At 32.9% G+C, this 26324-nt stretch overlaps 3 protein-coding genes across 4 annotated transcripts; 2 read left to right on the top strand and 1 right to left on the bottom strand.

The window, feature by feature from the left end:
- The first annotated feature begins 1917 nt into the window (after positions 1–1917).
- On the top strand, positions 1918–6005 carry LOC123899295 (WD repeat-containing protein DWA2-like). Its single transcript, XM_045950401.1, has 13 exons — positions 1918–2093; positions 2225–2308; positions 2398–2530; positions 2655–2766; positions 3091–3190; positions 3658–3785; positions 4003–4072; positions 4348–4436; positions 4750–4795; positions 5138–5208; positions 5285–5358; positions 5429–5487; positions 5585–6005. The coding sequence occupies exons 1-13, from the start codon at positions 2049–2051 to the stop codon at positions 5624–5626; spliced, it is 1053 nt and encodes a 350-aa protein (XP_045806357.1). The 5' UTR covers positions 1918–2048; the 3' UTR covers positions 5627–6005.
- Positions 6006–9641: 3636 nt separating this feature from the next.
- LOC123899294 lies at positions 9642–15793 on the top strand. Its single transcript, XM_045950400.1, has 11 exons — positions 9642–10279; positions 11190–11275; positions 11413–11606; positions 12673–12712; positions 13446–13527; positions 13622–13699; positions 13805–13930; positions 14193–14314; positions 14847–14886; positions 15082–15156; positions 15513–15793. The coding sequence occupies exons 1-11, from the start codon at positions 9948–9950 to the stop codon at positions 15679–15681; spliced, it is 1344 nt and encodes a 447-aa protein (XP_045806356.1). The 5' UTR covers positions 9642–9947; the 3' UTR covers positions 15682–15793.
- Positions 15794–18362: 2569 nt separating this feature from the next.
- Positions 18363–25041, bottom strand: LOC123899293 (O-fucosyltransferase 16). Of its 2 annotated transcripts, none has more exons than XM_045950397.1 (10): positions 24438–25041; positions 24291–24344; positions 24082–24172; positions 23908–23984; positions 23228–23316; positions 22919–23108; positions 21852–22033; positions 20196–20298; positions 19517–19848; positions 18363–19422 (listed from the first exon to the last, which is right to left on the bottom strand). In XM_045950397.1, the coding sequence occupies exons 1-10, from the start codon at positions 24609–24611 to the stop codon at positions 18966–18968; spliced, it is 1749 nt and encodes a 582-aa protein (XP_045806353.1). In that variant the 5' UTR covers positions 24612–25041; the 3' UTR covers positions 18363–18965. The 2 variants fall into 2 exon arrangements, with proteins under 2 accessions (XP_045806353.1, XP_045806354.1); XM_045950398.1 differs by having other exon boundaries at positions 24291–24341.
- Between the last annotated feature and the right edge of the window lie 1283 nt (positions 25042–26324).

Here is a 26324-nt window from a genome sequence, read left to right as displayed (position 1 = left end):
TTAAATACATCCACGATATGATTGGATAACAAATTTGTTTTATTTTTTGGTACAAACAAATTTGTTTTTTTTTTTTTATATATAAATCAAATGTATCCTCCACACACAACTGTAGAGACTAATCTCCTCGAAGTAACACTCAGATAATATATAAAGTTCAAACAATAAATATTGAATGATAACAATTTTTTATGGATAAATTCTAAAAATAGTTTATTGTATAACTATTTCTTTCCGTGACTAATATATATCTATTTGTTAAATGTCAATATTTAGTTAATAAAAATTGATATTAAAAAAAAAATACTATATAAGGTCAAACAATATTAAAAGTATTTAAGAATGAATTATGAATTTGTCCGTTAATGCAACTCAATTAGTAGTTATATGGATATTTGACGGGTGAGAGTTTGATCTTCAAATTTTTCATTTCTTTACATTTAATTTGTGTGAATTTAACCATTAAACTACTTGACAATAAATTGAGAATTTTTTCCATCATCAAATTATATATCATGTCATTTAAAACGCATCACATCATATATTTTTAAATAAAATATTTGATGGAAGAACTAAAACTGTCAAATTTTAAAATAGGGGGACCGACTTTATAAAATGGTTAAAATAAGAGGGCCAAACTGCAATAAGTTTTTTTTTAATTTTAAGTTTTTTTTAAAATATAGGGTATTTGGGAAGTTTGGATTATTTGGGAGGGGTATGTTTATAATTTGGGGGGCACGACGAGATATATAATTTTCTCAATTTGTTTTTTGTTTTTTTTTTATAAGCAATTTTCTCAAATTGTTAATACTTACGGGCTTGGTGTAAAGCAGTGCTGGAATTTTTTTTTCCTACCCCAACATTTATACCTTTACCTCAACAAATAACTTTTTTTACCAATTTTACCCTTCTTATCATTTAACTTCACCCCTACAAATTTTTTTCTACCGGAACACATTGAAAAATAACACTGGAATGTAACAATGTACCGGAACATAATAAAAAATAATTTTGGAAGGTTAATGAATGTTAACTACCGGAATAGAATGAGAAAGGATTCCAGATTTCAATTTCGATTACCCAGGCAAGAGTTATGAGAACTGCTACAAATTGATCTCATTCTTGTGGATTCAACAATTTACTGATCCACATCTAAATCCCCCATTTCCATTTCCATTTCCATTTCCATTAAAACTACAAAACAACAACTACTTCCTCATTCACCCAACGACACCGACACAAAACCTCAATTCAAGAAAGTGAATTTGCAGAAAGATGCCGACAAAAAGAGGTAACAATAATGGGTTTGTATTGACTTGAGGCAAAACAAGGTGCACACGAAGTGTTCTAAATTGAATGGGAATGACTGCATTTGGGAAGAGAAATAGTGTTTGATACCTTCCTCCATCGACCCTAGTTTTTCACCTAAACTTCAAATTGAACTTACAATAATAATTATATTAACAAACAAATTGAAGATCCAAAAAATTAGGTAGAGATCTAATCGAAGTTTGTGAGATATTGTTACCTACCAATTGGATGGGGTATTGCAGGATTAATTTGTGAGATAATACTGCGTTCTGATGCAATTTTCAGATTTTGTAGTTTAGCCATTGTTAAACTCTTTCGGAATTGATTTTAGAGTTTTCCGGTTCCTAAATCATATTGGCTTGTAACATTCCGGAAATCTTTAGTGTTCCGGTTTGATTTTTTGAATACTAAAAAAAAAATATAGATTGGAAAAAAAAAATTGTAGGGGTAATGTCAAATGATAAAAGGGTAAAGTTGGAAAAGAAAATTGTTTGTAGGGGTAAAGGTATAAATGTTGGGGTAGGAAAAAAAAAATTCAGCAGTGCTCCACTTAAAGCCCATACCAGCCCACATCACGTCTAAAACAATAACAAAAAAAAAAAAAGCAAGCAACAACCGTGTGCACTTTGGTGCCATTTCTGGGTTTATGTGTTTAACTCCAGATACTGTATCTAAAATTCTGTATTCAAGTACTATATTGTTAGATTCATCGTTCAACTAATCAGAAAGCAAGAGCAATGCAAGCTGTATCATCTGGTATCGGATATGGTCTTAAATATCAGGTCAATTTCATAATTCCAGTATCAATTCTCATTTTCCCCACTCTCCATTAATCAATCTTATGTGATCAATCTCCATTAATTAATCTAATTATTTATTTACTTTAATTGTTTTTCATTATCTCATACTTTAGGCTAGATGCATATCAGATGTAAAAGCAGATACAGATCACACAAGTTTCCTTGCTGGAACACTTAGTCTCAAAGAAGAAAATGAGGTATGTATACACACACAAGCGCACTCGCTTCAATTCAATTTTCTTAGGATTTGATCTTAATATAGTAAATCGTTACATCACATTTATAGGTACATCTAATTCGGCTTTCGTCAAGTGGAACAGAACTTTTCTGTGAGGGATTGTTTTCGCATCCCAATGAGATCTGGGACCTTGTTTCTTGTCCTTTTGATCAACGGATTTTCTCAACCGTCTATTCCACCGGTATACAACATTTTCTGTTAATCTTTTATTTTTCTTCATATATGTTTTGACAATGGTATTTCATAATTTGAGAATTTTTTTTATTGTAACATGAAAGACTTATGATTACCTTTTGTTCATAAAGGTGAGTCTTATGGAGCAGCAATATGGCAGATTCCGGAGTTATATGGCGAGTTAAATTCCCCTCAGTTAGAGAAAATTACATCTCTTGAAACTCAATCCGGTAAGATTAAATGGTGAGTATGCAATTTCCTTATGTAGATTTATTCGAGAGCAATGTGTTCGTTTTATTGTTTTTCACGTAAGCTACTATTATAGGCTGTTTCATTACCTGAGATTTAGGTAGTTAGTTGTCAGAAGATGTTGAAGGAATTTATGCAGAGAAATTAGTAAATGATTTTGATTAAGCTACCTGTGGTTTCACCATTTCACTCTATTGGACTACTCTTTTGGCTATGTTTTGAAAGTTCTGCTTCGATTATTTTACCACTTTCCTCTATACTATAAGTTCATTATTCACATTTATATGGTCTTTGACTCTTTGTTACATTACCAAACAGTATTCTTTGGTGGCCAACTGGAAGGCATGATAAATTGATTAGCATCAATGACGAAAACCTATGTCTGTGGAGTTTGGATGTTTCCAAGAAAACTGCAGAGGTACAATTTTTACGGTGTGGTATATGCAGTTTGTGACATTGATACACGCACACAGCAAAATCATTTGTTATCAATTATCATTATTCAAGTTTACCTTTATCTGTCATAATAAACGAACAAATGAACCCTTAACACGTTGATTTGGCGAAACCTGTGATGCCTTAGTTAATGATAAAAGTGACTAAGAATGGATTACATACTGTCTGTAATGGACCAAATTTTGTTCCCCGATAAGAGTTTAATTTATGTTAGAAAATTTAAAATTCAGCATTGGGATTAATGACCTATCTGAATGCAAGTCAAACACCACAAAGTTTTATGGGGGGTTTTGTTAGGACGTAAGATTTTGGTTGGGACTTTTGATAATCATATGCCTTTATGTTAATAGTCACCGTTTTTCAAAAATTTCATGGAATTTTTGGTGATTTTGACTTGGTTCCTCCACCCTCCTCTCAACAAAAACCTAGGTACAATCACAAGATTCAGCTGGTATGCTACACAAGTTATCTGGAGGAGCATGGGATCCGCATGACGTGAATTCTGTAGCCGCAACTTGTGAATCATCTCTCCAGTTTTGGGATTTGAGAACAATGAAGTATGTTCCGAAATTCATTCCCTTACCGGTTCATTTTGAAATTCAATGTATTTGCCACATTCTTCCTTCCGGTTATATAAATTACTCGTTGCATTTCAAGTTCAGGATTTAGGGTGCTGGAAGAGGGATATATATATTCCCTGGAACCAAGTAGTTTTTTTGTGAATTAGTACCTCTTGGAATTTCATGTCTACTAATTGGATTATTTAAATCACAGGAAGACACTTTCAATCGAGTGTTCACATGTCCGCAGTGTTGATTACCATCCTAGGAAGAGTAACATACTGGTAAGTGTTGAACTTTGTGAGCCTCATTCTACTGGTATGTGTCTTTATACCTTCTATTTGGTTTTATAACTTGAGTGTCTGAGATAGTATATGTTAATGTTACTAATATGGATTGTCAACAGTTATTGTTGACATTTAATTATTCAATTATAGATACAAATATGCACATTACAGATAGCTATTTTTTTGGGTTTACAGAAGAAACTGTCTTCTAGGTTGTAGTATTTGACCTCCTTTTTGTTCATGTTGGCAAAATTGAATATTGTTATTTACAGGTTACAGCAGAGCATGAGTCAGGGATACGCATCTGGGATCTAAGAAAACCAAAAGTTCCCATCCAAGAACTTCCAGGCCATACACATTGGTACTTATCATGTATAGTTTAAAGCTTATTTTATTTTTTTAATCTCAATCCCAGTCCAAGAACCCTACTGTATGATTTCCAATCAACACCGAAGCGGAGAAAGGAAAAAAAATTGAAGAGAAAAGAAAGTAGAACAGGAAACAGCCGTGCTACTAGTGCTTCCCATATGTTGTGACGATCAGCCTTTTAAAGCATGACTAACATACGTACTTTTTTTATTTGATTAAAAAATGTCCAATGAAAATGAACTATTTGATGGTAGTTATTCTTTTTCAGACATCTGATTAGCAATATGTATTCCTTGTATTGGCAGGACATGGATTGTCAAGTGTAACCCAGAGTATGACGGAATTATCTTGGTCCTCCCTCTCTCTCTCTCTCTCTCTCTATCTATTTTCTTTTTTTCTATATATATATATATATATATATATATATATATATATATATATATATATATATATATATATATATATTATATTACTCACATATAAGTACAAATAAGGCTAATTTTTTTAGAGTGAATACACCCTTGCTCAGGATTGAGATAAACTTACTTTTTAAGAACTTTTTCGACGCACTCGTGCACATGCATAATTTTAATTTCTAGCTGCTGCCCAATTGTTGGTGAAAGATGATCTGTATTCTAAATTTTCATGTTATGGAGTGTTTTGTTTATATGTCATTGAATTTGGATTTTTCAGAGTGCTGGAACGGATTCGACTGTCAATTTGTGGTCGGCTTCTATTAACCTAGATGAGTTAACAACGGAAAGGTCATATTTTTATCTTAAGTTATCATTACATATTTTTATGTATTTTTTTATTAATCTTTGCTTGTATATTTGGCAGCCAAGCAGAGCCACCTGTCCGAGGGGTTGATCCATTGCTTAATACATACAGTGATTATGAAGACAGTATTTATGGTAAGAGCTTCAATTTTTAAGTCATGATCTTTATAGACTTCTGTGTATCAATCTTTTATTCATTTTACAGGGCTTACATGGAGTTCTCGTGAACCATGGATCTTTGCATCTTTGTCCTATGATGGAAGGGTAAGAAAACGAGCAAATATTTTTGCTTACATGTTTGGGAACAGGAAAACACAATTATCCCCCCGAAATAAACTGGTCTTTACTTTTTTCATAACAGGTGGTTGTAGAATCTGTAAAGCCTTTCATCTCCAAAAAATGATGTTCAACATCAGTCCCTTGATGTTACCATTTGTCATCTTGTTGTGTATGTCAGTAATTTCCTGCCTCTAGGGTCTTGAGATAAACAGATAAAAGACTCGACATGGTCGCTGGTGGGTTTGATGTGGCTTAAAAGGATTAGATGTTACATTGGCATGACATCTTTGACCAGGAATCATCTATGGATTAGAAATCAGCAATTTTTTGGTTGAATTTTTATCTTTCTACTTTGAATTTTTTAGTTTGATTGTGATTTCTAGCCTATTATTTAGTTGACATCCATCGTATGTAATTCATGAAGTCATGTGTAATCTATGGAACTACACATTCTTTCTGTATCTCCCCAATTCGTCTTGTAATGTGTTCTAATTTTGTGGTAAGATAGGAATCTCTTTCCTGATTGACATTGTTTTTTATTTTCCTTGTAGTTTATAAATTGTATGTAACTGGGAAACACAAAATGCTAGATGAAACGGGGCTCAGTGTTCCAAGTGTGAATCTCAACGTCAAAATGGATTTGGTAAGGAAAACAATTTTATCCATCCCACAAGTTTTTCAAAAACCGCACATAATTTCGACGAAACATATTCAGTCGGAAAAAACTGTTTTCTCATAAGTATACTTTTAAAATACTTTTGAAGGTGGGAAAAGCTCCTTCTCTACTAAATAATTTGCCGTCCATGCAATAGGCAAAGGGCTGTTGTGACTTGTGATCATGAAACCTAAACCTTAAGTAAACAATTAACTTATGGGGAGTAAGAAATTTGTCTTAATCTTTGCATTAATGCTATATATCGCAAATAAGTGGAACGTTTTTTCACGACTGTTGTGTATTTCATCACAACCTCCATGTATTCCACTAAGGCCGTTGCATTCCGCTAAATAAAGTCTTATTCGTGAATCATTCGTGAAATAGTTTTTCACTGGATATAGCACCTCTCTAATCTTTGTTGGAGTAGAATACTAATATTGTCTTTTATTTATTAATAATTGAAATGTTTCATTTTATCTTTTAGAATCGCAAGAAACGTAATTACCCATCGTTGATAAATTTCATGGAATTCTATTTTCTATTTTTATTGTAAAAAGACTACTCTAAAGAAAAATACATAAGTCAGTTCCATAATAGAATGTCCCTTGCTACTTCCTAATCCAATAAAATATGATTTGCATCAACTTGACATTACTCAAAGCCACTAAGGCATGGCTGTGTTTGAGACCAGATAGTCTCTACATAAAAGAGGCTGGCTAAATTGTGGTCCTCGAGAAAGATGAAGAATAAAGTAATGTGAGTTGAATTGCCATGCCCTATTGTGCATACGTGGCCATGGCCACACTCCTCTCTATTTTCATTTTGAATTTGGATATAATAATGAAAAAATAACATAGCATAATTTGGTCTCCTAGTTGAAGAACAAACCAAGTACTCCTAAATCTAATCTCAGTTGCAAACTGACTTGTTTTTTGTTGCCACGCAAAAGAGTTTAATAACCATGAATTTATTAGTACCACGTAAGCTTGTACTACTTTTGACTCAGCTTCTTATCCATTAGCCACAATTTCTCATTCTCATTGTCAACAGGTGCTTTGACGTGTCATCATGGAAAATTTGATAGACACGTGGCGGGATTGCGTTTAACAAGGTGTGGAAGGTATGATTTGGAGCATTTTCTAATGACTAGACATGAGGTTGAGTTGTGGATAAGGTGTGTGGACTTTTTTATATCCAGCGTGGAATCGATTTTGAGCCTATATTTCATTTATGTCGTGCTTGTATTTGCCTATGACCACGTTATTGAATTTGATTTTGTAAATTCATTTGGAAAGTCTTCTAACACGAGGAGATCTTAGGAGTGAATGACAAGTTGTTTATTTAGATTTATTTGTCTAAATCAGCTTAAATTTAAAATATTATTATCTCCTAAGTAGTTTAATAGTTTAGTTGATAGTTGTGAATATATTTGATGTGTTACATTAAGTGAGATAAAATTTCCGTTCTTAAAAAGAAATGTGTGGTTTGCGGATGTAGAAGTTGAGAATTTTAAATATTGCGTTATTAGAGTAAATATGGGGTGGTATGTGAGGGATTGTTTGCGTGGGAATCAATATCGTGGAAAGATATTCATTTAATCACTGTAGATTTATAAAATGAGATTGAACATTTACTTCGAAATAATTTATCGAAGGTTGTTGGTGACAGGAGGAGCACATATTTTGGAAGTTTATTTGTTTGGAGATTTTTGAATAGTAGATTGTCAGTTTAGGGTTTGCTTTTAAATATCAAAGAGATGGGAGATAGATTGTAGTGCATTTGATTGACGTGCATTTGATTGATATGAAAATATTGAAATATGGTCTTTCATCAACACGATAATAAGCATTTGCAAATTATTGAGGATGTCAAATTCTTCTTGTGAGTTTGGATTAAATCAAAGATGAAAGGATTATGTTATAATTTACACCATGATATTTAGCTTGTCTAGATTTTTTTTTTCCCTCGAGGTGGTGTTAGATCTTTGTTAGTTTTGCCTTTGTTGTTGTTTTCGTTGTGAGTTGTGGTCTTGCGTAGATTAAATAAAGTATGACTAAAAATTGTTTCCACCAATAATTAAACTTAGATTCTCACAAACAATTCATCATATAAAGAATTCATTAAGTATTTGAACTTAAGAATTTTACACAAACATCCAGAAAACAAGTATTGATTGATGTTTTTAGAATAACAAATGTAGTGTGTTATTGCTATAATATTATTGATGAGATTAAACCTTCCAACATCTTTATCCACTAAACTAACTTTATATTTCTTAATAAATTAACTAATGTACAAATATACATAATAGTTTTACTAAATTAATCTGATGTATTGATAAATGTATGTTTGATAATGTTTTTCGTTAATGGGAAATTGCAGTATAATTTATTTATATATAATTCATGAGAACAAAATTATAAAAAATATAATTAATGATGTATTTGAATGTCAAATGACACATATTTAAAATTTTTACTCTTGCTAAAACTACTCCGTCCCTAATTATAAGACCCTGTTTGACAAAAATGTACTATTCATTTCCCTTGTTTTGACCGTAGTTTTTTAATAATATATAAATATAAATATTAGCATATAATATCTTGTTCAATTTGTTTTGATAGTATTTTCAAAATTTTAAAATTTTAAAATTTTTACTAATATACAATAAAAGATATTAGTGATCAAAATTGTGCATTGGCGTATGTGCAGTGGTCAAACAATATCTTATAATTAGGGACGGGGGTAATATTAATTTGAAATGGAAGAAGTAAGTAATTAAAAGATTTTTACTAAAAATGTTTGATAGTGTAAAACTTTCTATACTAAATAAAAGTACATACAAATAAATTCATAAAAACATGTTAAATTACCGTAAGTCGTAAGGGTTTTGGTTCTTTTAAGCACGTGGTTAGATATTCGATTTCTGACTTATGCGTATGGAGAAAATTCGGTTGGTATGAGAGAATTCATCTCATGTGCCCTATAAATTCTTCGACAAACATTTATTCATCACTAATTACGGTAGAAATTTCGTACTAATATCATGATAAAAAAAAATGTTAAATTAAAGGGTCATGTTAACTTGTGCCCTAAGGGCACATGTTAAGCTACATAAAAATAGAAATATATAGTATTTAATGTTACAAAAAATTTAATGCTTAGAGAATTGAATACAACACAAGTTCAATAAATATTTTCCACATTTATCTTCTTAACATGTGCCTTAAGGGCACAAGTTAACATTCTCCTAAATTAAATTAAAACTAAAATGTTAAATTAAAAAAAAAATTAATGAAAAAAAAGTCCATGAGACAGTGATTTGGTGTTTCTCAATTCTGATCCAACAAAGATACCCCCGACGTTTGAAGAAATAACACGTGGCACAAGGAAAGTGGAATAAGAACAGAGGTACAGAAATAGTGGTGGGACCCACATGCTCACGTGTATATGTATACACTGAGCAAATCTCGTTTTTCGTAGCCATGGTCGAATCCCACACCGGATCTGATCTCATCGCTCACACATTCACTCTTTTCACCATTTCCACTTCTACCCCAACCACATTCACATTCAAAACCCTCTCCTCAATTTTCAACATTCCAAAAACTCAAATGCTTCAAACCAAATATTCCATTTCCTCATCACACTCACACTCTTTCAACAAATTTCCTTCCAATTTTAACCTCATTATTACAAAACGGTTATAACAACCAAGAGAGAGAGAATTTGGCAGTTACACATTGCATTGCATTGAGCTTAATTTGTCAATGTTACTTATTTTCCATTAATGGCGGCGAGTTCTAGAGGCTTCTCAACAACTCAATTCGATTTCAAGCTCAGAGTAACGCGACTCAATGTTGCTCTATTACCTAACAATCACTTCCCGGAGCTATGCCGGAGAAAGCGAAGAAAGATGTGTTTCGATGCTGAACGAGTTCGACTCGGTAATCTCAAATTTCGATGTTGTTGTTCTGATTCGGTTACTCCGATTCGTAGAACGAGTGGACCTGATAAAATCGAGGAACGGAGATTCGATCCGAAGAAAAACCCTCACATTCATAGAGTTAGGACTCAAGCTACTCCTCCTGCTGCAACTGCAATGCCTTTCGCTTCTCCACTGTATGTTTATCGTTAACATCAATTTTGTGTTTGTTGTGTTCAAATTCGTTGCATCTTGTTTAAAATCGCTATGTTGATGAAAAATTAAAACGTTCTTAGTAGTTAAATGAAATTATTGTACGAATTTGTGGTTTTCGTGTGATATTAGATCTTTAGTGTGTTCATACTTGCTAATTTGTTCAATTCCATAGTTTCATTGATTGTTTAAATGTGTTGACGATGTTCTGAACACGATTTATAATGTTCATGCATTAGTGATAACCTACTCGGTCCTAACCGTAATTTCTGGTAATTACTTGTGAAGTGGATTGTATAACAGTAATGCAAGTGAAATTACTTTTTTCGGCCAGAAATTCCACAAGGTAAATAAGTGGAGTGTTTGGGGTTCGAATCCTGGCTCCTGCATATATTATGCGATGTTCCTACCAACTGAGCTAAGTTCACGGGATATGCAAGTGAAATTACTAAGATAGTTAATTTGGAAGCTTAGATTTTTTATTTTTTTTCTTTTTTAGGCATTCTTTTCTATGTTTTCTAAATTACTAAGATAGTTAATCAGAGAGATGCCAGTAATTATATGACTGTCTTCTGGTTTGTAAGAGATGGAATTGGTTTTATACATATTAGCTCAGTATGTAAGAATTAAGATGCATAAACTTTGTAGTTGACTTGATTCTTGATCGATGAGTGTAGTATATTATATTCAAATATTTTTTAGGAGTACATGAGTAAAATGGAAATTATATAGGCGATAAAGATATCATGGTGCTGAATTGATATGAACTTTCCAGAGCAAAGAAGGACTAAGCACTAAGCATACTTCTCACTTTTTTCTTTCTCTCTATGCATTTATTCTTCACTGTTTTATTGGCAAAATGAATGATGCTCCTTTATGCAATTGATGGCCCAGGTCCATTTTGAAGCAGGAAAAATTCTTTCCCCGTTGCACCCCAAGAAATTCTGGTCCACAGTCACGTGACACGCCGCCAAAAAGAGGTAGTTTATCATTGATATAATTCTGTATGCCTTTTATTTTCACCAAACATCGATCAAGGCAATTTTAGATGTTTTCTATTAGTCAATCCTGGAATGTTGAATATTATGTATGTTTGTGTTCACTGGTTCCTAAACAGACACGGGTATAGCGAATGAAAAGGACTGGGGTATCAGCCTGTTAAATGAAAATGTTAAGGAGTCCGGCACTAATGAAGATGGGAGTACCTGGTACAGAGAAACGGGGGAAGAGCTGGGTGAAAATGGATATAGATGTAGATGGACAAGAATGGGTGGTCAATCCCATGATGGTTCCTCAGAATGGAAAGAAACGGTATTTATATTTTTAATATTGAATGTCCTTTTTTGTTAACGAATTGTGGGAATAAATCTAAAGAAACAGTGTATGTTAAAGTAACTTTTTGAATGAAAGCTATCTTAGCTCTTCTATCTTACCTTGCTTAGTTATCAAATATAACATTGATTGATATGTGCAAATGATATTTGCTTGCTTAAAGGCTGATGTACTATAAGTCTATAATGCAGGAGTTGACTTTTTTAACAGATAAAAACTATAAGTCTATAATGAAGGAGGGGACTTTTTGAACAAAATAAAAAAGAGTGATCTTAATTACCAAATTGTAGATTGTAAGGATTTCAGTACTGCCTTTCTGTTGATAAATGCTCTGTGGTACTTTTTGTCAAGAAATGTTGTTGGAATTATAAAAACTGACAACTGAGAACTTTAGTTTGTGCTCCAATAGCTTTAGATCATTTTCTCACCAATTAGATTAAACATGACAGTAGCTTAGATAATGTCTTAGTATGCCTCGTATGCATGTAATGAGAGGATCATGGCAAGTAAATACTTACCTTGAAAGTATTTAGCACATTCAAACACTTCTATTAAAAATTTCGGTTTTCGTGTAATTTATTTATGTACTTTCAATTGTTTTTGTTTTCCTCAGTTCTGAACTGCTTGTGGATATTGGATAATCTGGATACAATTCTATGTTAATTTGACGGTTAATAATAAAAGAGTGCTTTTTGGGAACCTTTTATTTGATTTTCAATTTATATAACTCATCTGACTTGTTATTGCAATGTTCAGCCTCATGCATTATCACAACTTATTTTTGAATAAACCAAGGAGCTAATAATTCCTTTGACTTGACATCAGTTATTCGTTCATATATTTTGGGCACATTTCTTGAGCTTTTTTTTTTGTAGCTGAATTAAATTAGGTATGATTTGAAGCATGTTAGGTTTTTTTATAACCCCATCAAATGGCTTGCTAGGTGGATTTATTTTTAATATGATAGATTGACAGTATTCAGGACCCTATCAGTATCACACCCCAGGTGGATTCATTTAATTGGCTTTATTGATCTAATTGACAGTGGTGGGAGAAGAGCGACTGGACTGGATATAAGGAGCTAGGTATGTTACTTCCTTTATATTTGACATAGAAGCATTACTGAAAGTTCATAATCATTCTTAATGTGTATCTAGGGCCGGTCTAAAATTACTTATGGGCAGAAGTACATGATTGTATTATCTGAAAGATAGTTTGAGGGGATCAAAACTTACTGAAAGTTCATAAGCATGTTGTTTGTACATTTAACATAATTTTGTAGATTTATTGCTTTAACTGATTTTTAATAACATTTATATGTATGTATAAACATAACGTTCGGCTAATCTCTGAATATCAAAATGCGTTCCTTCATATTGCCTACTAATATCTGCAATTCTTCAACATCTACAAAAATTTATAAAGTTTAATGAATCCATTACTATGACTGCATTGTTGTATTATAACATAGACAGAGTCAGACCAAATGAACAAAGTGATATTAAAAAAATCTTCCCACTAAATTATGGGATAGCTGAGCTGAAATTTCATACACTATCCTAATCTGTCTCACAGATGATAAACAGATTATGCTGCCAGCATGTCATTCAAAGTTTTTTTTTTTTTTTTCACTTTGCCACCATTTTATGCTTTATCATCTGAGCTTCATTAAACCATTGTCTGAATCAACTTCCATATCATCTAATGATATAATTGATTGAAGAAATACCGAGTAGCAGGGTTGTTATGTCATGATTTGTTTTACTCTTGAATAGCCTAACCTGTAAGTGCATGTAATTAATTTGTAAGTTCTCGCAGGTGTGGAGAAATCTGGCAGAAATTCTGAGGGGGATTCTTGGTGGGAAACATGGCAAGAAAATCTTCATCAAGATGAATGGAGGTCATTGCTTTATTTCTCTGTGTAATGTGAATAAGTAAACCCCGTGAATTATTTACATAACTTCTTTCTCGTTTCAATTTTGGTTAATGTGCAGTAACATAGCAAGAATAGAAAGGAGTGCACAAAAACAAGCAAAATCTGGAACTGAAAATGCTGGGTGGTATGAGAAATGGTAAGTTGATGTAATTTACAAAACAAAATCTGGTATCTCTGTGCATTATTAATTATTAATGGATCAAATGCATTTAGAATTTCTGACTCTATATAAATTACTTAGGTGGGAAAAATATGATGCTAAAGGTTGGACTGAAAAGGGAGCACATAAGTATGGTAGACTTAATGAACAATCGTGGTGGGAAAAGTGGGGAGAGCATTATGATGGAAGAGGATCTGTTCTCAAATGGTACGCATTATAGCCTAGTTGATTCATTTCTTTTAGCAACGATTATCTGCATGTGTATAGGCGGGCGGGTCTCAATTCTTTTTATTTTTTGTTTGCCACACATGTTCTCTCTTCGTTTTTGACTCCTAAATAATTTTATTTCCCTGTTGATCCCTTTGGATACAAGGGGATTGTTTGGCTTATCATAATTTCTAACCAGAAAGAATTCATTTCGTTCTAGTCCTGAATTTTATCTTCTCGGATTCTTTTCCTTTTTCCTCAGGACAGATAAATGGGCTGAAACTGAACTTGGAACAAAATGGGGAGACAAGTGGGAGGAGCGGTTCTTTAAAGGCATAGGTTCGCGTCATGGGGAAACTTGGCATGTATCTCCAAGCAGTGAACGTATGTTGTATTTACTATAATTTTATATTTATATCTAAAGTTGTCTTTCACATTCATTTCATATTTGGTTCCATTTGAAGTTTTTTAGAGTGCACTCAATGATGTAGTCTTCGAGGTTTAATTTCATTTAAAGCTTGAGTCATCCCATAGAAGTAATAAAATATAGGATGCATTACATGTGACCTTTCTTAAGGTATTAATCATGTATCTCATGACTCCGAAAAGTTGGACATGTCTTTGTTCCGATGTCCATAAAATGGGGCATCTCTTAGTGATCCAGTCCTCCAGCTTTCTGGTTGTATTGATCTGTCTGGCGTGTCCCTCTCTCTTCCCCCTTATACATGCTTGTTACATGGTTTTCACTCTTCTTTTTCTTTTTGCTACATTCGAACCAATGAGGTTTGAACCTAGGACCTCGTCCATACTACACAAACCCCTCACCACTAGACCAAATCTAGTGGTTTCCACTCTTTTAACATCACCATATGTGGTTTATTTTTTAAATTGAATGCAATTTTCATCCTTTTGCCAGGTTGGTCAAGAACTTGGGGAGAAGAGCACTTTGGAAATGGGTAAGGAATCAAAACTTCTATAAACTGATTAGTTGATTTTTGCATGATGAGCTTAAAAGTTACTTGGATTATTGAATAGATCTGAATGACTGTATACAATGTCACAGTCCTTTATCACTTCCTCGAAATGCTTTCCTGAAATGTTACCACCTCTCTGTTACACTTTCTAATTGGCTCGTCTTTTGGGTGCAACAGGAAAGTCCATAAGTATGGAAATAGCACAACCGGTGAGAGCTGGGATATAGTTGTAGACGAAGAAACTTATTATGAGTAAGGATATTCTTTTCTTCATCCTACAAATCTACTGCATTTTTATCCCTCTCTAGTTAGTAGTTACCCATATTTCTAGGCCATGGGGTATCTCCATATTTCTAGTTATTATTATATATATGGAAAAAGCCTCTAAAGTGAACATGTAAAGGGCATTTCTAGCTGTAACTTAATTAAAGTAATGCATGGGTACTCCTAAATGTTTTTTTTTACCTGTACTTGGTGTACATATTCAGCACCCATAAATGTTTGGCATATTAGCATTCTAATTTTGCCTTTAAATCAATAAATATGGAGTATCTCCATATTTATTGCTTATATATTTTTAAAATTTTGATCTTGTCTCTCTTATGAAGGGCTGAACCTCATTATGGATGGGCGGACGTGGTTGGTGATTCAAGCCAATTACTATCAATTGAGCCTCGCGAGAGGCCACCTGGTGTCTTCCCCAATTTAGACTTCAGTTCACCTCCATCGCCCCAAGCAGATGATGACTCACCAGATGATTTGCCCGCGTCACAGTGAAAACCTTACTTAAAAGCACCGTTGTTTATTTTGCTTAATTTTAGAGTAATCGTGTTATTAAGAGGAACTCCATTTGTGAAATATATATATTTTAGATTAATCATTTTATTCATTCTTTCCATCTTAATGATTTTTCTCATTATTTTTCCATTTACTTTAGATACCTTTTTCTGGTACAAGAGTTCATCAAAAAACAAGAAAAAATTCTGTTACTAGAATTATCCGTAGCCAAAAAATTCAAAACATCGCTTGAACTTTTATGTTTTTCGTTCGAAGTCGGACAAATCAGTCAAAGACAAGGACCGTACAGAGTCTAGAATGATATCAAGTTTATATTATTTGTTAAAAAAAAAAAAACAGAAATAAAACCAAGTTTATATTAGTGTATCTACTACTAATAATAGTATATAAAAATCGATTACTACTAAAGTTATTAATTTATTCTTATATAGAAAGAATATAAGATAAATAAATAAAATGATATGCTTAAAAATATAAATAAACAAAAATAGATTACAGATTGGAACAAAACAGAAAAATCTATACTCATAAAAATAGCAACTAAACAGATTAATACGATCAACTTAATAATCTATTAAACGAAAAAAGATAATAAAATAGTCAATAAAAAAATTATAGAAAAAAATAGTCAATAAAATAGTCAATAAGATGAATATGCATAAAATTAGGAATATAGAAATAGAAACCTAATATTTTTCATTAAAAAAAAAACAATATACTATTAACTATTAATAATAATAATACAATAAAGTTTGTCAAAAAAAATAAAATAATCTACTACTAATATATAAAAATCGATTACCACAAAGTTACTAATTTATCATTATTAGTTTTAACCACGTTGCAAGTTTTAATTGAAAAAAATCTATGTTTGAATTTACGTTTTAATTTATGTTTTTAATTGAAGAAAATCTGTTTTAATTTGTCCGATCTGTCGAAGTGACAGTGTGATTTCTCGCGGATTTGATCGTGTAAATTGATTTTTTTTTTTCAATTTTGGTCTGGTGCAGTCCGCTACTTAAGTAGGGGCCGTGTAAATTAACAGAAATGCAAAACTGCTCAAGAACAGAATAACACAGAGACATAAAATTGAGATTTTTTCATTATATATTAGACACGAAAATTACATTGAAATGTTCCAAATGAAGTGGTAATTCAACTCTAAGGGAAACTAAATATTACATGTTAGACACAAAAATTACATTGAAAATACAATCAATTTTGTGCTAACAAATTTACCGGAATATAACACCTGCCAACAGTTTTCGACCACTGTGCACCTTCAAAGAACTGCTCGGAGCAAAGCGTTATGTCCCATAGAGTTTGGCAGCAGCCGTACCCTTTTGTTTGCTTTCCACTTGAACAGTTTAGCAAGGTTATATGTTTCGACTAGTCATACCTTACCTAAATATTATGACACAAAAGTCCCCCGTCGAATAGCATATCGTACCCAACCATGTTTACTAAACAACACCGGTAGGTATGCTATGACTAGTCGATGGAGGACTATGCGGCCACTTAGCACGAAACGATAAAAAACTAAACACCTAAAACATAAGAAGTTGAGTGGGAGAGGAGATGAGTGAGTTTTGCTCACTGAAGTGGTCAATTTATAGGCCCTCTGGTCGCACCCGTGGCCAATTTTACGTGGCAGGCCTTTGATTGAGGGGAAAGAATTGACCACCGACAATCTAGTTCGGACTGTGTGGTTGGTTGGGAACTTGTGTGAGTCATGTTAGTGCTGGTCATGTCCTCGGAAGTCCTCAAGAGATGGTGTACATTTAGCTACACCACTCAAACCCTTACGAAAAAAATGGTGCTATAAATTGAAGTGATATGAAGCCAATTTTATTTCATGCAAAACAATATTATCAATAAGAAGAAAATAAAATTACTCATTCATATATAGTAACTAGTTTAGAGACCCCGTGCATTCGCACACGTCGTTAATTGTTTGTTAATTTTTATTCGATATTTAAGTTTATTATTATATTAAGATAGAAAAATTATTTAAAATAAAATATTTTAAAAATTGTTAAAAAAATATTGTTAGAATATAACTGAATTATATTATTATTTTGGGTCAAGTAACCTAATGACTGAAATTTTACGTGAAAAAGTTATGTGTTCAGGATTTGAACACTGATTCCACTTTTATGTCTAAATTTATTTTAACAAATAAAAATTATTATTTGAGTAAAATTTCATTTAAAGGTAGAAATATGAAATATTATTAAAATTGATGATTTGGTAGCAATTTACAAAACTTTTTTTTATGGCTAAACTTTCTATAATGTTTTTATTTTTATTTTTTTTTCTCTATAATTTTGTTTTTGGCTAAACTTTTCTATAAGGTTTTTATTGTTTTTTTTTTCTTCCTATTTTCATGGATAAATTCATATTTTTATTTTGTTTCTATCTTTATACATAATTTTTTTGTTTCTCGTAGGTTTGAGCACACGCCATGTACTAAAAAATAAAATTGCTGTCAAGTTTTGTGTATTATTTATATTTATATTTGTATCAAATTTCTGAGTTTGAAAGTATTATACTATATTAGTCTCTTCAATTATAGCTTCTTTAGCTATCTGGTCTAATATAAGAGTTAGAGTCAATAGACTTTCTCTCTCTCTCTCTCTCTCACACACACACGCACACAATTTGAGATAGTAAAACCTACATACAATTTAAACTAAATGTATATAAGAAATTATCTGTTTTAAAAAAGGACTAACAATATCTACCAGGTCACCAGACCACTACTGTTTTGTTCACTTCAGCACAAAAAACATAAGTTGGCATCCTCTTGCTTCTATAAGTAAGTTGACAGTATGAATGTCAAAGATAGATAGATATTAACGAAAGTATATGTCTGGCAACTTGCCTCAACGAAAATATACAGATTTTCCTACTTCCTAGGAAACTCAATTTTGTAGGCAGCTAGATGTCGAATGACCGTCCTTCCATTCCACTCATTGCACACTTCTGATGACCTCTTCTCAGATTCAATTATAAGTCCAGACACCCACAATATTCAGCATCAAACCGAGGCCATTACGCTCTTAAAAATCCACAAATCGTTCATATGATTAAATATTCAAGATGTCTTCATACTATAGTCACTTCAAATTCAGCTCAGCAAGTATTGAGAAATATATGTGATTTTATCTGTTTCCGGTATCTGTGCTTTATTAACAACTTTCAAAGCAGCAGCTGCTTAAGGGGTTATGACAAAATAGTCAACACTGAATACTGCAGCGTCACTAGTCTGATATAATTTCCTCTAACTCTGGACCCTCAAAGTTCAGAGTTTCATAGTCTGACATTGTTTCATTGAACATAGCATTATCTGTAAGATCATTCTGATCATCATCATCATCATCATTATCATTGTCAATATCATCATCATTATCATTATCATTATCATCAACATCCACCTCGTCAGCTACATCTTTCTTGATTGCATCATCCTTTGAAAATTTTCTAGAGTCAGAATTTTTGGCCGCTTTGGCCACAGAATCTTCACATATGCAGGTAGATGGGTTCTCATGAAACCCACCTCTACCAGGTCTAACCTCCTTTGGCTCCCCAATGAAGCCTTTCTGGTACCTACGAACACTAGAAGCAAAAACATCCCAAGTCAAATTACCTCTGTTCATGAACAATCTGTAGAGTTTTTTAGCATTTGGACGAATGGTTGGTTTGTGCCCAAAGTATCTCCTATAAGAAAATGCACAGAAAGCTAATTAGCAAGAGTAGATATTAGTGACCAACAAAAAGTGGGGGAAAACAATGCAAATGGAGTAGAGCATACCTTCGTCCGGCTATTATTTTAGCCATGTTACCATTGTTATTGGTGACAAACACATCACTTTCATCACAAACAATAAAATCAAGTGCAGCCATGCGAGAAGAAAACGTAGAAAACGGTTCTAATTCTTCCTTGGTAGCAATGGTTTCTTTTGAATGGTAATGAGGAAATAATGCTTTGAGAGGTGCCAATGTTTCTTCCCCTCCATATACTTCCCCAGATGCAACATAAATATGAACATCAGAACCATATCCCAACGCTCTTAGCATTAGACCAACTTCTTCTGGGGTTAACGGGCATCTTCCCTGCCTCCTGGCCCTATCAGGATTGCTTTTCTGCATATCAATATATACCTTAAGTTATTCATATTCTCTTTTTTAACCAGTTTTCTCATGCAAACATAGTCGAGCGAAATATTCTCTATCAAATATTGCCTATTTACTCGGCATCCACAAGCAGGGTTAAAGACCGTTAAAATGTTAAAGACCATTTAAAGAAAAATCCAGTCAGGTTATTATGTACTTATGTACTGTGAAATTATAACAGAAATTTTTTGATGTCATATGGTTTTGCACGAGTACTCTAGCATACAAAAATAGTCTAATAGTGAATAAGTGGTTACATTTTTCAATATCTCTTAATAAATTATGGTTGGTAGTAAAATTTAACATGTGAGTCTTACATGCAGTGTCTTCCATCTCCTCCTTATTGTGCTCAGTTCCTTCTGCTCCTTCTCTCCTCCACCATAGTCACATCCAGAAAATGCAAGCATATCAGGTTCAAATCTGTCGCAGGAAAAGTTGATTGAATTTAGACACTATTTTTGTTATTCTCCCTAATAGGATCTACGAAGCACGAGACAAATATTTGTCATTGATACATAAAAAAAATATGGGACAAATATTTATCATAAAATTTTAATTTCAAATGAACTTTATTTTTAATTTTTGTTATTTTATCTATAATTTTCTCAAACAATTGGTTTAACTATTTTTATTATTAATGTCATATTTTTTATTAATTTGTTCTTAATCTAAATGCAACTTACAAACAAATGCGCTTCGACAAGCAGCCGGCGCTTAACAGGTATGTTGCTAGTTGTCTGAATAAAATCAACAAGACCAAGTGCAGTCTATAGACCTAGTCTAAATATGAAGGTCTCAGATTCTCAAACTTTAGTTTAAGTTTACATCTTTATGCACACACATGTGCGAAAACACACAGCCAGAACAATTAGCCACTCTACTTAATCTTTGTTGCACACACATGTCCAACAAAGAAAAACCGTGATAACTAAGATCCTTGTATAAGAGTTGAATAAAGCTCTCAGTGGGCTGAAAGAACTTGTTTCAAATACTTGGGTCTGCACTGCTGAACTTTGGGTTTTTTTTTGGGTGGGGGATGGGTGGTGAAAAGTAATACTTCAAAGTTATTATTAACCACTGAACGTGGTTTTAAATCAAGCAAATGCTTTTACTCTTTACTGTGCATGGCCATCAGCACTCTCTTTTTGTGCAAATTATGAGGATGACATTATTGTAACAAGGAGTTCTATTGATCTTATTCAGCAATAATATAATGTCAAATTCTGTCTCAGCCTCTAGAGAATCATTGAAAGTGGTGCGGGGATTTATGATATATTTACAAAGCACTGATAATCATGGATCATGGTCTTTGTCTTAAACCTTCTGTTCCAGATACAAAAATTAGCCATAAAAGTCTACATGTGATGCAAATTTGGGAAGCTGACCCAGATGATATAAGGTCCACTTCTGTGTCTTAGTATTTTAAGGTCATAAATTGGTTTCTTGGTGGTCCACTTCTTGTTCTTGCTCATTGCCAACCTTTATTACTATTCTGTTTCACTTGATATGATCTTCTGTTTATATTGACACTGTAATAAAGGCTGGAAATAAGCAAGCACAAATTTACAGTATATGGAACACAATGAACTACTGAATCTAGAACAAAGATTACAAGTTAGTCTCAAATTATTATCAATAATATTTAGTTATTCTTTTCTCTTCTTTTATCTAAACGCCCGCATCTTCAACGGGCTGATTTACTTTCAGCCTCCTTATAGTTCCTTAGTGATATGCTTACTAAGCATTGGTTAGCAAGCAATGTAATCAGGATACCAGCATGAGAGTAAGAATTGAACCCAGTTTTGACATGCATTTATCCACGAGCAAATGTTTACACATTGATCAACATATGTGGCTACTGCTACTACATTATAGTTTTAGTGGTTACCAAATTGATGAATTTGATTTACATGGGAAAATGAATTAAACCAGACAGACAAAAGAGATAACAGGGGAAAAATCAAACAAACTACCTCAAATGCAGTGTAACGTAATGCTTCTTTCTCATCCTCATCCGCTGGACCAGTTTTTCACCCATTTCTTGTATTGGATCAGTAAATCTTAGACCATGGTAATTAACTCTACATCTCAACTTCTGATACTCAGTATCCAACCTGTTTGCAAGTCTGTAGTCAAACTTGTTGAGTTGAACAGCCTGCCATACAAATGAAGCAACAATATTAAATATATTTCCTCATGATCAAATGTTCATATAATTATTGTCTTATTGATAATATTCATCTTACTAGATAAAGTGATCAGAATTTAAAGCATTGATTACTTGTTTATTAAAGCTAAAAAAGGACAGTTGGTACAGACTACAGCTTTCATTACTTCCAAAACAAATTCCTAAAAAACTCATGCTGTATCAAGCATACAAAGCATCCTATTTTGATAACCAAAACCAGCCAATTTATAGAAACTAGGACTTTAAGTGGGTTAAATTTGGGGACTAGGTTTGACTATTTGGTTATCATAGAGTAGGTTTTCTCAGACATCGGATGACTAACATGGATCAGATCGATCTAAAAAACTGTTTTAGGAAAAATCATTGGGGGAAATGTGGATCTGAATCTTGCAAAAAGTCCAATTATAAGATCACTTGGCAAATAGAAAAGGTTCCGACTTCAGACATGGTTTTAAATTTTTGGTAAAAGATGAGAGATATCCTAGCTAAACTCATAAGATACTTAAGGCACCACAGATGGGGATTAAAATTCATTAGACAATCAAGAGATTGGTAGCCTGATGAAGGAACCTGAAAAAAATCATTATTTAAAAATAAATGCATAAAATCCATCTAAAATACACTTACTGTAACATCAATCACATAAAGATTTGGCTTATTCAAAAAACAAATCACATAAAGATTTGGACACTAGCTCTTAATATAAAAGCAGCTAAAAACTTCCTACTCCTGTTATATACGTCTTCCAAGCAATAAATAACAATCAACTGAGGGATGAAGGTACCTCTTATAAGCTGTACAATACAATACATTAGTGGTACTAGTAATACTATTAGGAAATAAAAAACTTACATGCTTTTTCACGAGTACTGGCAATATACGATTTATATAACATTTTTCACTACATTTCCTTGGAACACGCATTCTGTATGCAGAAAATGCTCTCCTTCCCTTACTACTACTTGGGAGTTGCTTGATAATTTTGACATCATTTGACAAATACGAGATAAACCAATCAACATCAAATATCTCTGAAAAGTTACTGCAAAGGGTAAAGTATGAAATTGTATCAGAAACTAGCATACATCACTGAGAATGATACAGTTCAATACTACTTTAACAGCCCAAGTCAAATTACAATATGTGCTATCAGCAACAGACCTAGAATCTTTCCAATAAGATCGTTCATCCAATTTTGGAACAACCAGAGTAGCATTCAAAATTCGCGCAACAACAACAGCATCTGTAATCTGCCAATTGCAGAAACAAAATGTTGATAATGAGAGATGAATACGCATATAGTTTGCAAACAATAAGCACCAACAACAGTCACTATATATAGCAGTATACTATCCTTTTTTTTTACAGAAGTATAGTACTATAGTATCCTGATTTGAATTGTAACAAAACAGCAAATAATTACTGGTTTCAATACTCCAGAATTCGCAGCAAACAATTTACTGAGACTTTTTTCTGAGCAGGTAGGATCCAAAAACATAAGGGATACATCTCTTTCACAGATGCAAGCAATAGGATTCTCAACAAGATTCGAGACATCCATGATGTGTCTAGAACTATTGATTCATGATTATTTAAAAAAATATACGACTCCAACTCCAACAAGTTTAGTCCCTTCTCTCATCAAATGCCAAATTACTTACTGCAGCATGAACAAGTTGATTTTATTTGGCAACCTTAATCTAAAGCAAATCTGATCGAGGAATCGTGAATTTCTGAGTTCATTTCACATTTAATAAATTTATTCAGAAAAGTATATGAAATCCATGCTTGACAATAACAGCATTACTATTAATGATAACAACAATAGTCCATAAAAGTACCCCAGTTCTTTGTTGATTCAAGCCTCCACTAGTTGCAATCAACAAATACCGATTAGGTTTTGTTATTACTTCAGGTTCTGCCATTGAAAAAGCATAGTTATCAGTCATTTTCATAAACATCCATACACGCGAAACCGAATCAAGTTTCAAACAAAAAAGAGATACGTTACACACTTTGAAACTTGCTGCTCGCATTGCTACAACCGAAAAAGTGCTCCGAATTTCTAGAACTCCACAAATCGCGACTGAGTTTTCCTCCATCTTTCTGATCGTTATCAATATCAAATCAAAACAAAATAAAACAAAAAAAGGAATCAAGATCCAATAACAAAATGACGAAAAACCTACATAAAACACAAATAGAATCCAGAGAAATCCCTAACCGGAACGATGAACACAGGTTTTTCAATGGCATCGTTCTCTTCAACGGTAACCTGCTGTAGAAAATGTAAAACACAAACAAAATAGTGATGAATTTATGATGAATTATTATCGTATAAAGTAAATGTTGATAGCGTGAGTTCGATTACCGTGGTGTATTGGCGTCTCCGGTGGATATGATCGTCGGATTCATTGGGAGAAGGAGCTAGAAAGGAAATCAGAACGAAGAGAAAAAGTAGAACGGCGGCGAAGGCAGAAATAATCGGAATCATAAGACGGAAGCGTTGGTAAAAGTTGTTGTTCCGCCGCCGCTGAGGTGGCATTTTTCTCCTCCTTGAATCAGAGAAGAATGGGAGGAGACACCAAATGACTAAAATTGATTATTATAATTTCATCCTCAAATTCAATTCATCGTCATATATGATATATCATATCATATACTAGTATTTTAATAGTAATTATTTATATTTAGATTATTATTATATAGAAAATATTATTTAAAAAAATAAATGAAATAATGAGTTGAGGTTGAGGCAGTAGCAAAGGAATGCGTTATGCGTTGAAATTCTGTAACTGAAGAGATAATTGATGATTGATTGATGTGAGAGAGAGAGAGAGAGAGAGAGAGAGAGAATATAGTGAGTGAAATGGAAAATGGAAGTTAAAGAAGAGAATACTAAAAAGAAAGAGTGTGAATATAGTGGCTGGCTGGCTGGGTGGGTTTTCTTGTTTTCGACAGTAATTAGCATCATACCTTCTTCCACCATGCCGGTTTTGTTATTTGGAAATGGAATTTCGATGCTTTGCCTTGCACGTGCCCACGTGGACTCTCGTGCTATCTTTCTGTTTTTTTTTTTTTAATTAAAAAAAAATTTGCAAATACGCTTTCGGTTCATCGAAATTTGAGAGGATTTAATTAAAATACACTGACGGTGTAAAATAATTTTAAACCGTCAATCAATATCAACCATGTTTTCCGTCACATCACCTCACTTCATCCCACTTTCTTGATATGACATGGCAAAATGGTGGTTGTTTATTGGACGATCGTGTAAAACTATTTTACACCGTCGGTGCATATCAATTAAACTCTTGTTGTTTTGCTAGCAACTAGTGTGTGCATATATAAGTTCACTCATGGTCGGATCGGGTTGGGTTGAGTTAGGTTGAGTTGATTTGATTGAAGCTATTATTCTACTTAATCAAATTTTATATGAATTTATTTTTTGTCCTCTTTATCTTCTCGCACGCCCATTAAAATCTTGTGAATGTTATGTTCGAGTTTTAAGGCTCGAGAGTTGAAAAAATAAGGTTCAATTTCAAGGGCTCGTATTATACAAAAAATATGTTTCGAGATAAAACTCGAATTGATTTGTTATGCAGCATAATACATAAATATTTTTTTTTGGTTAAGTAAGTGGTTAGAAATTTCACCTTAATACATCAATATTCTTACTAATAACAAAAACATAGTAATCAAACTAAAGATTAAAAAGAGCATAAACTTAAATTAAAAATATCAATCGAATACAAAAAATACTATGGAAGAACTAAATCATTTATCTCCATCGAATTTAACTATGCATGTTGTGATTTCATCAAAGATCATTGTGCGAATCAAACTTCAATAGATAGCTTGAATAAATCCAGTTAGGGTCGTGTATAACTTGATCGATCTATTGATACTATATTGCGAGAAAATAGAGAAGATGTTTGTCACATTATCGTCGTTTCAAAGTTTCATGTTGGTGAATTTAATACGTATGTCATAGTTGACCGACAGACGGTTATACTCAACACTGGTCAACCTTAGACCAGACGACTATTAAGGATGTGATATCCGACAATACTATCTTATATAACCAAGCGCAGTGATCGAGGGATGCAGAGGATTATCGCCTCGGTCCTCCATAGTCAGCACACAACTCTCATGTACTTGGTGTAGTACCACTTCATATGTTATTGAGTCACTAGGACCGTTGGATGCCTAGAAACATGATAATATACACATATTTAATGCACATTTTAAGTTCAAT

This window comes from Trifolium pratense, linkage group LG7, assembly GCF_020283565.1.
Source record: "Trifolium pratense cultivar HEN17-A07 linkage group LG7, ARS_RC_1.1, whole genome shotgun sequence".
NCBI lineage: Eukaryota > Viridiplantae > Streptophyta > Magnoliopsida > Fabales > Fabaceae > Trifolium > Trifolium pratense.
Note: the sequence above shows the minus strand (reverse complement) of the source record. Positions and strands in the feature narration are given on the sequence as shown.

Coding starts and splice junctions, on each gene's coding strand:
- LOC123899295 (XM_045950401.1), top strand. CDS start 2,049: ATGCAAGCTGTATCATCTGGTATCGGATATGGTCTTAAATATCAG. Junction 2,531..2,654: donor CTCAACCGTCTATTCCACCG/GTATACAACATT, acceptor TTGTTCATAAAG/GTGAGTCTTATGGAGCAGCA. Junction 4,437..4,749: donor CTTCCAGGCCATACACATTG/GTACTTATCATG, acceptor TTGTATTGGCAG/GACATGGATTGTCAAGTGTA.
- LOC123899294 (XM_045950400.1), top strand. CDS start 9,948: ATGGCGGCGAGTTCTAGAGGCTTCTCAACAACTCAATTCGATTTCAAG. Junction 12,713..13,445: donor GACTGGATATAAGGAGCTAG/GTATGTTACTTC, acceptor AAGTTCTCGCAG/GTGTGGAGAAATCTGGCAGA. Junction 14,887..15,081: donor GAAGAGCACTTTGGAAATGG/GTAAGGAATCAA, acceptor TGGGTGCAACAG/GAAAGTCCATAAGTATGGAA.
- LOC123899293 (XM_045950397.1), bottom strand. CDS start 24,611: ATGCCACCTCAGCGGCGGCGGAACAACAACTTTTACCAACGCTTCCGT. Junction 22,034..22,918: donor CAGTACTCGTGAAAAAGCAT/GTAAGTTTTTTA, acceptor TTTGTATGGCAG/GCTGTTCAACTCAACAAGTT. Junction 19,423..19,516: donor AAAATAATAGCCGGACGAAG/GTATGCTCTACT, acceptor ATTTTCTTATAG/GAGATACTTTGGGCACAAAC.